This window comes from Pseudophryne corroboree, chromosome 8, assembly GCF_028390025.1.
Source record: "Pseudophryne corroboree isolate aPseCor3 chromosome 8, aPseCor3.hap2, whole genome shotgun sequence".
Classification (NCBI taxonomy): Eukaryota; Metazoa; Chordata; class Amphibia; order Anura; family Myobatrachidae; genus Pseudophryne; species Pseudophryne corroboree.
In genome coordinates, this window is record NC_086451.1 from 58564812 (window position 1) to 58580835 (window position 16024).

A 16024-nucleotide genomic window follows, 5' to 3' on the forward strand; every position below is an offset into this window, starting at 1 on the left:
TTCAAAGACGATTGGCTCTATTGCCGTCTATACGCACTTTTCTCCAAGGTGTCCTCAGAGTACAGCCTCCATTCATTCCACCTACAGCGCCATGGGACTTGAATCTGGTTTTAGAGTTCTTACAGTCTTCATATTTTGAACCCTTACAGCAAGTGGATATAAAGTTTCTCACTTGGAAAACAATTTTTCTTCTAGCCTTAGCTTCGGCAAGGCGCGTTTCGGATTTGGGTGCATTGTCATGCAAGGCACCGTATTTGGTGTTTCATGATGACAGAGCGGAACTTCGTACGAATCCCGCCTTCTTACCAAAGGTAGTGTCATCTTTTCACATCAATCAACCAATAGTAGTTCCTGTGTTGACAGCACATTCTGGAACTCTGGATGTGGTACGCGCATTACGCGTTTATGTATCCCGAACGTCTTCAGTTCGTAAAACGGATACGTTGTTTGTTCTCTATGATGCTGCCAAGATGGGTTGGCCAGCGTCTAAACAAACTTTGTCCAGATGGATAAAACTGACCATACGTCAGGCTTACCTTCATGCTAGGTTACAACCGCCTATGTCAGTAACCGCTCATTCCACACGTTCTGTGGGAACTTCATGGGCAGCTGGTCGTGGGGCTTCTGCGACGCAGCTTTGCCGTGCGGCTACATGGTCTTCAGTGCACACGTTTGTGCGCTTTTACAAGTTTGATACGTTTGCGGCATCAGCATCTAGCTTTGGCCGCCTAGTGTTACAAGTGCCAAACAGCTCTCCCGCCCACGGGGGAAGCTTTGGTACGTCCCAAGAGTACTCCAGTGACCCCTAGTGGATGATAAAGAAAATAGGATTTTGGTACTTACCAGGTAAATCCTTTTCTTTGAATCCATAGGGGGCACTGGACGCCCACCCAGAGCAGTTTTACCTAGTTGTGGTTAGTTCTGAGGATCTTATGGTAACACACTTTCACCGACTGGTTCAAATTACAAGTGCTGGTTAGGGTGTCAACTGTTTAGTTGTCAGTAACGTTATGTGTTAACTTCGTTATTGTCAGTTATGTTATATGTAATACTCCATTGTCAACCTCTCTATAGTTCCTGTTCGGCTCAGTAAAAAACACTGAGAGGTACTCGGGGATATGGAGGGGTGGAGTGTTCTAAATTTAAATATTCAGTGCTGTTCCTACGGAAGCCCGTCCATATCCCAAGAGTACTCCAGTGCCCCCTATGGATTCAAAGAAAAGGATTTACCTGGTAAGTACCAAAATCCTATTTTTTCAACCCGTTCGGAAACCTGGGTATGAGTGAGAAAGGATGAAAAATGTAAATACTCCTGTAACACCAAGGAAGCGTTAATGCGTCCACTCCGTCTGCTGCTGGATCCCTTGTCCTGGACACATATCTGGGCAGCTGATTTTGTCAAGACGCCATTAGGTCCATGTGAGGTAGGCCCCATCTCCATACCACCCTGTCGAACAGCCGTGGATGTAGGCACCACTCTCCCGGATGCATGTCCTGGCGACATGAGAGAATCTGCTTTCCCAGTATTCAACCCCTGGAATGAACACTGCCGAGAGGATTATGTGTCGCCTTTCTGCCAACAACAAGATCCTTGTGTCAGCCATTGGTGCCGTCCTGCTCTCTGTTCCACCTTGACAGTGTAAGTAAGCCGTCGTCATGACATTGTCCGACCGTATCTTGACATGTTGACCCAGGACTAGGTTTTCGGCTAAGATAACCTCATTGTACACCACTCAGTTCGAGAATGATTATGGGCAAGCTACCCTCCAATAACTTCCATCTGCCCAGAAACTGATGTTTCTCTAAGACGACACCCAAACCTCTGAGACTGGCGTCCGTTGTCAGGATTCTCCAATCCCAATTGCCGAATCTCTTGCCAGCTGCGAGATTCCTATGTAACGACCACCAAATTAAGGAGGTTCATATGCGCGGTGGATGCCGGATTCTTCGATGTATAAACCAGTGCAAACCTGCTCCCTAAGCAATGAGGTTTATCTGGAATTGTCGAAAATGAAGTCTGCCGTATTGGAGAGCCTCGAACGATGCCACCAGTGCCCCGCGAAGATGCACACAGAGGTGTAGCGAAAACATGTGTGTCCGCAGTTCCTGAGCCACTAAGCTCTGCAGGACCTGGACCTCGCTCTCTGGTAGGAACACTTCTACCGTGTCCAAGAGGAGACTGAAGAATTGAATCCGTTGAGTTGGCATGAGGTTGTATTTCTGGAAATTTACAATCCACCCATGTTGCATGAGAAATAGATGAGATGTCTGAACATCCTTGTCTAGGATAAGGTACAATCGTGAAACTCAACAAACTCAATCCTGCAACCTTGATTGCCATGGTCGTCGTAAAGATTTGTTAATAAATATAATCACAGCCCATAGTGGAGCTTGAACCTAGGACCTCTGGGTTGGCAGTCAGCATGCCTAACCCCTAGGTTACTGGCTCTCTTTGATGATAGACCTAATGGCAAAGTCCAGAACTGGTAATGATCCGTCACCAGTGCGAACCGTACCTCAGCCTGGTGAGGATCCCAGATTTGGATATGCACACATGCCTCCTGTATGCCTTCTGAGGGTGGTGAGGCAATTCCGTTGTAAACAAACTGACTGTGAGGTCTCTGTGAAAATCCAGTTTGTTAGGAGATTATGTTGTTTATGTAAAGGCCTGGTGAGGTTTTTGGCCCAGATGTCCCTAAAACCTTTCAGACGTGAGCCCACCAACGGGGACCCCAGGGGAGCTGTTAGGTTATCATGCCACGGTTTTGTCAGGTTTATCCTGCTTTCTGGTTGCTGACTGTGAGCGGTCTTCGGCCCCCACGTACTTGTGTACCTAAACCTCTTCCCCGGGCTCAAAAAGGACAGTGATCTAAATAAATAAAAAAAACTGGTCCCAAATAACCTCTCCGAACCTGTGGAGTGGTTCTTGTATAAGGCGTAGGCATAAAGGTGAATTTCCCCGCAGTAGCCTGCGAAATCCACTTGTCCAACTCTAGACCGAAAAGCATCTCGCCCCCAAAAGGGGTGGATTCTACCGCCCTCATGGTGTCAGAGTCTCCCTGCCATTCTCATAAAATCCGATATGGCCGATGCGGAGATGCGCGATTCTATCCTGCTAATATCCTTTGAGTCTTGACACAAGTATGAAGCAGATTCACGTCTGTGTTCCGCCAGTTGTGTAATCTTTTCTAAGCTATCTTCCTCCTTAATAGCCTGTACAATACGGTCAGACCATGCTCCCATGGCCCGTAGACCCAAGTTCAGGCGATCGCAGGTCTCTGTGCTGCACCTGCTGCTACCAAAATTTGCCTTTAAGGCCGTGTCTGTAAAATCATCACCTTAAGTATTGGTAAGATTGTTTTTTTCTTCGACAGCCTTCCTAGGGAAGGATCCACTACTGGTGGATTCTCCCCCTCAACTATTACACCCTTAGGCAAGGGATATATATATAAATATATAAATAACAATCTCCGGTCCAGTATTGGACTTGAACCTAGGACCTAGTGCTTGGTAGGCATTAGCCCACTGAGCTATAACTTTAGTAGTTACTTGAGACCCCTTTTTTTTTTTTTTTTTTGGGAAATTGAAAATGTTTGTCAGGGGGTTCCCAAGTCTCCTCCATTTGAGATTGGAGGGATTTAGGAATGGGAAACACTACTGAACGCGGCTTTTGGGATTCGAACAATCCCAATTCTTCTGGCCCTGTAGGGTCTCCATTACCGCCTCAAGTAAAGACTCAAGACTTGAGATTGCCGTGTCCTTTTCTGGAAAACCGGCGCTGAGGTTCTATTCACTGAACTCACCTTCTTCTGTATCAATGAGAAAAACCCTCTTCCTCCTTCCGGTATAAAAGGAAGAGGTCTCTTAACTGCCTTACGCACATTCGTTTCTGTATGTGTGGGTGGAGTTAACCTGATGTTGAGCGTGTTCTGCAAACGCAATCTGGTCTAGCGTGCTTGGCTGGTGCTTTTGACTGGAGCAGCAGACATCCACATACCGAATATTAAGCGGTACTTTCACCCTTTTATTTAGGTAGAGAAAGACCGTAGGGATGATGGTAGCAAAAGGTAACCTTTACCTGGCCGGCTGAATCTTTAAAATTAAATTATTATTATTATTATTTTCTATATACCAGCCGTCTTACAACCCTTGCATCCAACTGTGAATCAGCTTGTATGAGCGGGGTTGATGTTCAGTTGCATCCCTTTATTTTCACAGGATCTTTTAAATAGAAGTCCTTGAAAATAGAAAGCATAAAGATCTAGGATTTATATACAGGAGGATCTTATTCAGCAATGACCACTATTCACCAGAAGAGGGAGCAAAATTCTCTGTACCTTTACCAGGCCAGAATTTTTATAGGTAGAGGGAGCACTCATATTTTAATATAAGACCCCACCCCCTATTCTGACTGGCTAGACATCATGTCCCCACTAAGAGGGGTCGTGTTCCCTAGCCTCCCCCTTGTTAACAGTGACGTTTGGCGCCTTTTTGTTTTCGAAAAATGGCCGCATCTGAAACATTTTTGACAGATCACTACATTAACACGGGTACCCTGTGCCCGCCGGAGCTCCTAATGTCCCAGCGCTGGTAAGTTGACCTGCTCCACGTTAGGAAACGATGGAGCCCCTAGTCTACCGTGGCCGCCTGTCACGGCGCGTCCCACCGCGAGACGCCTCTGCCGCATGAGCCACCACCCACCCCGCCGCCCACACAACACCGATCTCCTCCATATGCTACACCGCGGAGTTACCTCGCCGCGTGTGCCGCGGAGGAGCGGGAAGTGGCGGCTGCAGCTGGCCTTGACAGTGTCTCTGTGAGGCGGCGGGAGGGGGATGCTCGTTTGTTCTACCTACGCTGGAAATCTGTTAGCGCGGCCCTGTTGAATCGCTGCTACCCCTGCTGTGGCTACAATGATCTTCCCACCGCTGTTAACAGGGGAAATCAGAGTGTAAAGAAAAAAGAAAAACTACCTCACTGAAGAGGGGACGCAGGGAGAGCAATGTATGCCGCGTCTACAAGCCTTGCAGGGAGGGAGGGAGGGTTGGAAGCGGGTGACGCTGTGCTGTTGGCTATTAGAATTAGTCAGATGGTAGCAGTGTGTGGAGCTAAGAAACTAGCGCTTCTGTTACCACCAGTACTCACGACATCTGCGTCCTCCTCCAGTTGAGAGATCTAAATCCCTTTAGCTGGGATCCTTGTCTCTCTACACTGCAGACACTTGTCCTCCTTTTACTAGGTGGACGTAGTCCTTTCTTTTGTTAGGCAAGCCTGCACCCTCCTTCCATTTAGGTGGGATTGGGCATCGTCTTTCTTTCTGTGTTAAGGCCTGCACCCTCCTTTTAGTAGGAGGGATTGGGCCAGTATAAAACAAAAACAAAAAAAATATAAATAAAATAAATAAATTGTCTTCATGGAGCAGAGCTCCCATATTGTGCTTCTTTCCTCCTGGCACAATTTTCCAAACTGAGGGAGGAGGGATGTGAAGGAGGAGGAGCCAGCTGTGCACACAATGCTAATTTTAGATTGTGCCACACCTCCGGTTACAAGCTTCACACCCCTAATGTAAATGGATGTTCCAGTGTCCCCTAGTGGATGAAAGAGAAAGATCATTTCCATCGAACCCTGCCAATTGTAGGGATATCAGAGTCTAGGGTTTCTCCAAGGATGCCTTAAGGGACTTTGATTACACATTAAAAGAAAGACAGGAGAAAGATTAAAATTTACCTTCTGGAAATCATCAAACTTCTTCTGTAACACTTCCACCTGCTCCAGATCCGTTCCCACTTCCTCATTGGTGAGCGCAGCTTCCTTCTCATTAATCCATTGCTGCAGCTCATTGGCCTCCCGGAACACCATGAACTTCTTGCAGCTCTTTTCCAGCATGTCTTTACGCTTCTCTCCCATCTCCAGAATGTTGTGGTATCTAGACAGAAGGAGTGCACTCATCAATTTAGGTGTAGGATAGAGGACAACCCCATTGCCATGTTATGGTCGAACCAATGTCCAGCACAGTGATACTGATAATTGTATAACTTGGTTAGATATTGAGTTGAGTCATATCTGCTTCCCACTGACCTAAGTGTGTAATAAGAATATCTGAAACCCCTGTTAGTTTCTAACGGAAGAACCTCTAAAAAAGTAGCCAAAAACGAATATGATTTAAGATCTGAAGTTCTGCTAGTTTTAGGCAGCCAAGGAGAATTCATTTTATGGCACACTCTGGATTTTATAGCTTTCAAAATGTATAAGGGCATACAGGCGATGTAACTAAAAGACCAGCTTACCAGAGAAGAGTGGCAAAGGCTTAAGGGCCCTACAGACTGGGTGACCCGTCGCCGAGCTGCCCGACCGCAGATACGGCAGACCCGGCGGCGGGGGGGGGAAGTGAAGTTTCTTCACTCCCCCCATCACCCAGCGCCATAGCAATGCATGCTAATATGGACAATCTCGTCCATATTGGCCTGCATGCATAAGCGACGGGGCACCAACGATGAACGAGAACGTTCATGTCGTGCAGTATTATCTGCCAGTGTGTAGGGCCCTTCAGAATGTTAATTAAGGCAATACAATCTACAGGAAGTTATTAACTAGCAAAACACTAGCCAAGGCCCTCCTGCTTCAGTGAGATCACTAGACATTTGTGAGTAAGTGACGGAATCAGGTTCAGCCCACAGAACTGCCGCAACCATTAGGGGACACTAAACAAGTTTTACATTCTTTCCATTATAGGTTACCAGTCTCAAGAAGGTAATGGCTAGTAAGTGACAAGTGAAAGCAATAAGCATTACCACAACCCTACAAACGAAGGCCATTTGTATTAATTGGGAGTATATACTTGGGAGTCAAACTACAATGCTTCAGGTACATGCACCAATGCTAGGAGCTGGCCGTACACTTTACAATTGGTCTGATCTCTGAATGATTGGTTTCTAGTGGACCAACACATGAAGATGGCTACAAAGATCAGGCAGTTGCATGATTAGGTTGAACGCCCAGATCATGATACATCAATAGGATTGTATTAAACATTTCATAGAAACACTATGGCGATATAGGCATGTTTAGGTTGGGTGTGGATTAAAAGAGCGACAGTGCATATATAGTCAACAGGGCCACACCAGATTGTTGATAGGGTCAAAAGGTCACTTCTGTTAGGTCATTTTAACCCTAATCCTATCTGTCCCCCCATGTCCAACTCTAACCCGCCCCTCCAGCAGCCTAATCCTCCAAGTGTCTAATCCCAAACCAAATAATCATGAAAATCCATACACCAATCTTTTGACCATTTAACCGTTGACCGTTTGACCTTGTCGACCGTCTACTTACTGGTCCTAGACCTATAGACCATCTACCTTCCATCTGGACATCATTTAGCTTTTCTACTAGCTAATCAGAGTTAAATCACCAGTAACTTTACAGCCTGTTGCGTAGGTTTATTGTGTATAGTTTGGAAGAGTTTATTGTGAATGATCAGATAGCAGATTTGAAGTTGTCCACGGTGTGCTATTGAATCAAATATCTAATTATATTGTTCTATTATGTAACGTTTGTTGCTTAGTACTAGTCAGTTTATGGCGTTACCTCGATAGTAGTTAGGTGTGGTGTATTATAGAATCTGACTATTAAAGGAGCTCCACAGCTTTCATTGGCAGGTTCATCCTGGACTGCACATGGAGGTGCCAAGAACCTTAAGCTAGTCTGCTGGTCAAGACCTGTGGAAATTGTGGAGTTCCATAACCAAACTTGTACCGTTCCCCAAAGCGGAGTAGAAATCTTATTACGGTCTCATTATTAGAGTCTTTGTAACTTAATAATGTACGGCATAATTCTGCATGAGCCGCAGTTGTATGGTTGGGTGATACTTGTATAAGCCCATTATGTTTGCAGTCAGGGACAGAATTGACTTTCAACCATAAATGTACAGATGCCAATATACAAGGTAATTGTTGGTAAATGTGGTCTAAATGGAGACACAATATTGCAACGTGTGGACAGCTTTAAATCCTGCCATTTAGGGCTAGAAGAGAGAAATCGGTTACAGTGGAACGAGTCTACTCACAGTTCTTCAACCTGATTCATACGCAGAGATACACTGCCAGCTTCCTTAGGTATGAGAGGCCTGCACAGACAAGAGGGGAGCACAGCAAAAGGCATGCAGACTATTAATGTGATTAACAGGGGAGAAGGTGCTGCTCAGTCCATGAGCTGTATTAGAAGGGAGTGCAGAGTACGGGGTGAAGTATTTTCAAAGATTACAGGGGTGTCCGTATTAGCCGACGCTTTAACGCGCCATGCTGCGCCCCTCCATATAACAAGGACCTTCATAATAGAATGGAAATAAAGAGGTCACTGGTTCCGCAGGAAGAGGATGACCACCATACTCCGGGACACTGGCAACTGTTGGTAAAAGGAGCCTGTGCTATAACCCACAGCAATAAGGGGGTGATGTACTAAGCAGCAAAAAGAGTGGAGAAGGGAGCCAGTGGAGAAGTTGCCCATGGCAACCAATCAGCACTGAAGTAACATTTATAATTTATACACTATAAACTTACACAGAGCAGCTGATTGGTTGCCATGGGCAACTTCTCCACTCTTTTCACTGCTTAGTACATCTCCCCCTTAGTCAGATATTTGCCTTACAGATCGCAAACACTAGCACTATACAGCTGCCAAGTCATTGTTCTACGGATGTATTATGAAAGAGCTTGTTATCGGAGGACTAGACTAACGAATAAAAAATTAAAAAAACATTCATTAAAAAGGACATCCCCATTAATCTGAAACTATCACACAGTTGTTTACCTTGCTTCTGGCAACTGAATAAAACAAGTATACTTCCACTGCTAGTGGTTTGCGGCAATACCCCTGGGATGCAGTACCTCATGCAGACTCTGCATGGCGCTAATGTGCTGGTCACAAACCAATACATAATGCATCGATTTTTTATTTTAAACTTGAATTTTCTTTAACGAACCAACTTGTGAACGTGGAAGCATCCTTGTTTTATGCACCAGGAACAGGCCAACATATAGTTTTCTTAAAATGTGATACTTTTCCCCATGGAAGACACAGTAGTGTATATAGAAGATCAAACGCAAACAAGATGCATATTAACACTTTACAATGATCTGTGTCAGAACATGATTGGTGGATGCAAATTATATTCAGGTTATCCACAGAGCAGATCAGGAAATGAGGAGTTAGGACACAAGTGAGTGAAGGGTGAATTTATATCTGGAGACAAAAGGATTTGTGATTTTATGGCTGTGAATATTACACCATGCAAGTCATGTCAGGAAGATGGGCAAAGTAGGGAAGGACAATATGTAGAACGTTTGCAATGAAAGCATAAAATCTACATTTGGGAGCTTCAACCTCTAAGTATACATTCTAGAAGGTCACTTATGGATTCTCCACTCATAGTAGACCCACAGTATATTAAAAACATCTTACTGGCCATCGATCTGCTCCTGCCGTAGTGCAATGCTGCCTTGTTCTTCTAGTAAGTTCTCGCGAGAAGCCGACTGTGCGGGATCCAACTTCTTCACATACGCAGCAGGGACAAAACCCTGGCGGTCATTCACTTCCACCTTCCACCAATCCTGGAGGACACAACACATCATTCCTCTGGTTGGCTCTTTGATAGAGGTTCAGTAACACAAAGATCTTCTTAGTACTGTTTACCAACAGGTTACCTTATTAGTGCTATTAAGCAGAGTTAGGATGTCGCCCTTCTTCATGGTCACTTCCCGTGGGCTCTTCTCCTGGTAATCGTAGAGCGCAAGGACCAGCTCTTTCCCGGTTTCATCATCTGTTGGCGCAACTTGTTGCTGCAAGTGGATTAGGAGGTCAGAACATGCAGCTGATGAAACGTTACACGTCTTTACTTATAACCTATGCTACACATTACTTATACATTTACCCTGCAAGACTGGGCCTGCTCCCTCAAAGACTGAATGCTGCTTCCATATGCTCGGAGATCGGACATCAAAGCCTCATGCTTCTTCAGAAGAGCCTGGAAGCAAGGAAACAGACTGGTAATGCTGTCACACCAACCAACAACACACTGTTTTGTTACTCAGATGACGTGGGTACCTCTGCAGAGTCTTCATCTTTGCCGTAATCTGTGCTCCCAACAATAGGCTCCTTCTCTCTCATCCAGGACTCTGCTTCATTCGCATCAGCAAAGTACTGCTGGGCCTGCAGGGAGTCTTCCAGGTCCTGCCTGCGCTGGGACGCCTTATTCCGGAGAGATCCCCACTTATCGTTCAGCTCCCTCAACTTCACCTTCACCTCATCAGCAGCAAAGTGTCCTGTGTGTGAGAGACCAGGACAGGGACAGGTGAGGAAATGCCTCAGACAAGCAAGACATTACCACCTCATTAACTGCAGGCATTTTATACCTTTATGATCAGACCAATGTAACAACTAGGGAAGCCAATCCCGGGCTATTTTTTCAATCCGGGGTATCGGGACTGAAAAATAGCCAATCCCGGGAATCTTTCAACTATGTGGCCGCCCCCTCGCCCCGCCCCACACACATAACTCACCATATACCAGGGGCGGGCGGGCAACATCATCCGCTCTCTCCTGGTGGCTCCCAGCGGCGTGTGACCTCACGCTGCACTGGGGAGCCGGAAGAAGAAAGCCGGGCAGCGTCTGAGCATCCTGTGGACACTCAACGCTGATCCCTCAATCCCTGGGATTGGAGATTCCAATCCTAGGACTGAATCCCGTCCGTTTTTGGCCCTAAATCCCAGGATCCAACCAAGACCAATCCCGGGATTGCCCACCATAGTCACAACTTTCCTGGTAAATCTGTTAAGACAGGAAATGTTGTAGCTACTTTATGCACACTCAGCTTTGGTCCTGTCATGCTCCTCAAGTGTGCCTACCTGTCCACCAAAGAACGCTGGTTTGTGGGGGAGCAGAAGATTGCCAATGGTAGCAGTTGGGAAGATTACAGAGGAACACCCAATAGTGATGCTACTGGGACTTGTTGCCCGTCAGTGGAAGGCAATCTTCTGTACGAACACCGCAGTCCGCGGTAGTAACAGACAGAGACCAATAGTGGTGCCTCTAGGACTGGCCGTTTGTAAATGGAAGTCAGCCCTCCATACTAACATTGCATGTGGAAAAGTAATCGACAAGAACAGTTTGAAATAGTTTTTGGCCAATGAACTGGAACAAGAGGCTGACAGCCGGTTCCAGTGTGAGATGTGTGCAGAAGAGGTGTCCACCTTCAAAGTCCAGACAACATAAGAGCTGTCTTCATGCAGGAAAGCTTACTCCCACATGACATATCTCCTGTGTTATGCTACCCCACTACACAGGTGCAAGGGAGTAGAAGCTAAAGTTTGGGAGTGACCATGTCCCTCATGCCTTTAAAATATGGGAACGTTCTAGCTGTCACAAGCAATGGGTCCATATTTAGGGAAGATCTCACACTTCATGTTGTGCTTTATGTAATGGGTTTACCTTCAGTAATCATATTGTTTCCCTTCTGTGTGACGGCTTTGATGCGAGGTTCATGTCCAGCTATTTCAGCTTGCAGAGCTTGGTGTTTCTTAAGCAAGTTCTGGACACCGATCAAATCCTTGCCTGAGACAAGATTACAGGATGAGTTTGGGTATGCTGTAAGCCTAGCTTGTACGATAATCAATGGAAAGCATGTCAAAAACCGCCAACTGTTACCTCTGTTGGTAGAGGCTGCAATAGGCTCTTTCTCCCTTATCCAAGTCTCCTCGTCTTCAATATCCCGGAAAAGCTGCTGCAGGCGCAGAGAGTCAGACAGTTTCTGCTTGCGAGCAACCATAGGATCCTTCAGAGCCTCATATCGGCCAACCAAGGCCTCCTGTTTCTTCCGGATATTGTCTGCATCAAAGTGGCCAGCCTCCTGGAACTGACGAGCCTGGATGGTGATTCCATCTATACGATCCTGCAGGGATATCAGAAAGTTGTATATTCCATAATGCTGGAACTATTTACTAGCTAATTTTTTGTATGCCAATAGTTTGCGAACCAACTGCTAGCATTCACTAAACCCCATGATCCTCTTCCCATTGTCCCCAATGGATGATAAAGAAAAAGGGGGAGTACCAGGCTCTAACAAAATGTATTGCTTTGCATACTTTCATTAATAAATATGCATGGATGTTGTCATGGGTAGAATTACTGCCTCACAGCACTGAGGTCTTGGGTTCAATTCCCACCAGGACCCCAACGGTGTTGAGTTTGTATATTCTTCACATGCTTGAGTGGGTACTCCAGTTTCCTCCCAAAATCACACTGGTAAGTTACTTGCCTTCCAACAAAAATTAACCCTGGTGTGTGTACATGTGGTAGGGAACAGACTTAGCTCCTCTTGGGCAGGGACTGATATGAATGGCAAAATATTCTCTTTAAAGTACTGCGGCATATGTGTGCGTTCTATAAATAACCATGAATAATTAAAAATAAATCTTTTTGTCGTCCTTGACTAGAAGAACATGTTCAATACCTGGTGAGCTGCAATATCAGCCTCCAGCAGAGCATGCTTCTTCTGAAGGTTTTGCACATTGGTCAAGTCTTTCCCGTAATCATCGGAAGCTAGATGCCCCTCCACCTCATACAGCCACAGCTCGATGTCTTCCACGTTTCTGTTAAATTGTTGTTGCTGGTTGGCTTCACGCAATTTTATACCTGTAAATGAATGGGCAAAAAAATTAGTCTCAAATCATTAAGGTCCATTGCTTGTGCTCTTAAGGTCAGTAGGTCAAACCTTTCAGTTCTGTGGCCTCCAAAAGCCTCTTCCACAAAGTGATCACGTCATTCATACGGGCTGCCACCTCATCAGATGCGTAGTGGTTGACGTCAATCAACTTCTGTCCGGAGTTCTCCAAAGCATCAATGCGGCTTTGGTTAGCAGAGAGCTCAGCCTCAAAAGCCTGGTGCTTCTGAACTTTACCCTGGAGATTGGATGGATCCTGCGTGAAGACAGACAAGCAGAAGGTTACTTTGCCAGCATCTGAAACACCATAGATAGATCCTACCAGCCAACTCGAGGCAAAACAAAGCGACAGACGTAGAAGAGTCAATGTTCTACAACAGCTGTAGGAATTCTGTGGTTCTCCAGTCATTGCAGAACAATCTAATCATGCTGGGTTGCTTAACGGCTGGAGCATCACAGGTTGCATGACCATGAGTATGGTGCTCAGGAAGCCACAGCTTTCCACATGTCCTCACCTTGTATGCCTCATCAGTAGCAGTCTTCATCTTCTCATTAATCCAGCTCTTCAACTCGTCAGAGTCTCTGAAAAACTGCTGCAGGTGGAAGGAGTCCGTCAGCTGAGTACGGCGGTACAAAGCACGCTCGTGAAGTGCGTTACGGCGACTGAGGAGCTGAGAAAAAAAAAAAAAGGCAATGAGGATGATAAATGTGGATAGGAGGACCATGAACGTACACCGCCTGCCCAGACACTGTAGACCATGTAGAACTGCCTTACCGCGTCTCTGCGAGTAGCGACATCATCCTTTGCATAGTGATTATTTTGAATCAGTTTTGTGGCAAATTCATCCAGGGCCTACAAATGGTAAAACACCTCCATTAACATATTTTAAAGTACAAAGGCACAAAGATTAAGTACTAATTTGTTCAAGAGGGAAGAAGCCCCTTTTACTGATTGTAAGGATATTTAGCGCCTTCTAACTAAACAATACATACTACTGTTACATAAAGAAAATATTAGAAGCCACCTATGATCACAGAATTCCCCAAGGACGTCTAATACCTTCTCAGGTCTAGTGGGAGCAAGGTTATTTACTGTAGACTTTACAGCGGATTACTCCAGATTAAAAAGAAAAATCATACTGTACACTACTTTTGATTAATGGAACGTTTAAGTGGAAAAAAAGTAACTTGAATGCATCATACCGTGATCTTCTCCTCTTGGGCGCTAAGGGATTTTTCAAAGTCCTCGTGTTTCTTCAACAGTGCTTCAACACTGTCCAGAGAATCTCCCAGGTCCTCGTTGAGCAGGAAAGCCTGTTACACAAAGAGCCAGAGAAGGTCAGAAACAAGACTTTTATCCTGAAGATCCCCATTTAAGCTGAATGATCGAGGACTCTAACCTCCTGCTTGCTCATCCAGTTGTCCACTTGTTCGGTGTCTCTGTAGAAGAGCTGAAGGTCCATGCACTGCTCATACTGCTGTCTGCGAAGCTCCCACAGCTCTAGGAGGGTGGTTCTCTCCTCTGCCAAGATAGTCAGCTAGGAGGAATCAAATTGATTGTTCTTGGTAACAGAGAGCCCCAGAAAACAAGAGATACAGTAATTCTATATATTTTGTAGAAAGCTGGACAACCTGTGGTTATCCAATATGTTACCATGGACAAGGATTATTTCCACCCCACAGGACTGGGGTCCTTGATCGGATCTACTCAAGACCACAAGTGTGTGGGAGTTTGTATGTCCTCACCTAAAGGTGCTCCAGTTTCCTCCCACACTCTAATGACATATTGGTTTTCGACAAATTAAAATGTATAGGGCAGGGATGGATGTGAATGATTATTCTATAAAATTTTCTAAAGTGCCATGTAGTATGTAGGTGCCATATAATTAATGCTTAACAGAATAAATCCAGCTCTACAAGTCCCAACTTAGCAAACTCCATGACAGCTGGTGAGCTACAGATCGCCTCTGACCTAGAACAATTCCAGAGGTATTATACCTTCTCACGGACTTCATCAGAAGCGTAGTGATCGGCACTCAGCAGGGCGTGTCCTGCAGCATCAGCAGCTTTAAAACTGTCTTCATGAGCATCAATTTCACCCTAAAAAATAAAATAAAAAATTAATCATAGCTGTATTCAGATGTGCAGGAAACGTACGTGGGCAAGACATAATGGCCCTCATTCCAAGTTGATCGCTCGCTGGCTAGTTTTAGCCGTGCAAACGCTATGCCGCCGCCCACTGGGGAGTGTATTTTAGCTTAGCAGAAGTGCGAACGCATGTGCAGCCAAGCTCTGCAAAAACAGTTTGTGCAGTTTCTGAGTAGCTCTGAACCTACTCAGCGCTTGCGATCACTTCAGTCTATTCGTGTCTGGATTTGACGTCATACACCCGCCCAGCGAACGCCCAGCCACGCCTGCGTTTTTGCAAACACTCCCTGAAAACGGTCAGTTGACACCCAGAAACACCCTCTTCCTGTCAATCTTCTTGTGGCCGTCAGTGCGACTAAAAACTTTGGTAGAACCTGTGCAAAGCCACAAAAGTCTTTGTGCCGTACGTCGTGCATGCGCAGAAATGCCGATTTTTAGCCTTATCGCTGCGCAGCGGACAACGGCAGCTAGCGATCAACTCGGAATGACCCCCAATGTACATTAATCATAGCTGTATTCAGATGTGCAGGAAACGTACGTGGACAAGACATCTGCTTTGATTAAACTGCAAGCAAAACACTGAACAGACTGGTGTATATAATCCCTTTGTCTGGGCGTCATTGTAACTAGTTGCAGATAAGAGTATTATTTGCATTCAGCTACGGAGCAATAGTATTCACCATGATCGCAGCAATATTTCTCTTGACTGGATATCCCAATGATTATTGCTGAAAGAAGATTTATATCAAATCTTGTTGTATGTCTTATGGAACTAATTTTATTTTGGAATAAAGGATTTTATAATTGTACATAAGTAGTGCCCCGAAACGAAGAGTTTATTTTCTTTCTTGTCTCTCACAAATACCCTGTGATCCAGAAGGGTATCAGTAATATTACCTATACAAGTCTGGATACTAAGATGGGTTTTCAGGTGAAACAAGCTGTATCATTACATTTAGTGCCCACTTGACATAACGGCTCCCATTCAGAGTTGATCGCTCGCTAGCTACTTTTAGCAGCCGTGCAAACGCATAGTCGCCGCGCACGGGGGAGTGTATTTTCGCTTTGCAAGTCTGCGATCGAATGTGCAGCCGAGCGGTACAAAAACATTTTGTGCAAAACAAGACCAGCCACGTAGTTACTTATCCTGTGCAATGATTCCAG

The 16024-nt window shown here is 45.4% G+C and overlaps 1 protein-coding gene across 8 annotated transcripts in view; it reads right to left on the reverse strand.

Annotated features, from left to right (window-relative positions):
- SPTAN1 (spectrin alpha, non-erythrocytic 1) overlaps window positions 1-16024 on the reverse strand; it is a 103927-nt gene that overhangs the window by 32783 nt on the left and 55120 nt on the right. For 5 of the 8 annotated variants that reach the window (XM_063936459.1, XM_063936455.1, XM_063936458.1 and 2 more), the window contains 15 exons: window positions 14711-14812; window positions 14113-14250; window positions 13916-14026; window positions 13488-13565; window positions 13228-13383; window positions 12764-12968; window positions 12503-12684; window positions 11698-11941; window positions 11482-11604; window positions 10099-10316; window positions 9926-10018; window positions 9699-9833; window positions 9457-9605; window positions 8063-8122; window positions 5728-5926 (listed from right to left, as the gene is read on the reverse strand). In XM_063936459.1, the coding sequence (XP_063792529.1) occupies window positions 5728-5926; window positions 8063-8122; window positions 9457-9605; window positions 9699-9833; window positions 9926-10018; window positions 10099-10316; window positions 11482-11604; window positions 11698-11941; window positions 12503-12684; window positions 12764-12968; window positions 13228-13383; window positions 13488-13565; window positions 13916-14026; window positions 14113-14250; window positions 14711-14812 (2193 nt within the window). The remainder of the gene's footprint in view (window positions 1-5727; window positions 5927-8062; window positions 8123-9456; window positions 9606-9698; window positions 9834-9925; window positions 10019-10098; window positions 10317-11481; window positions 11605-11697; window positions 11942-12502; window positions 12685-12763; window positions 12969-13227; window positions 13384-13487; window positions 13566-13915; window positions 14027-14112; window positions 14251-14710; window positions 14813-16024) is intronic. The other 3 variants (XM_063936461.1, XM_063936460.1, XM_063936456.1) reach the window with 1 other exon arrangement.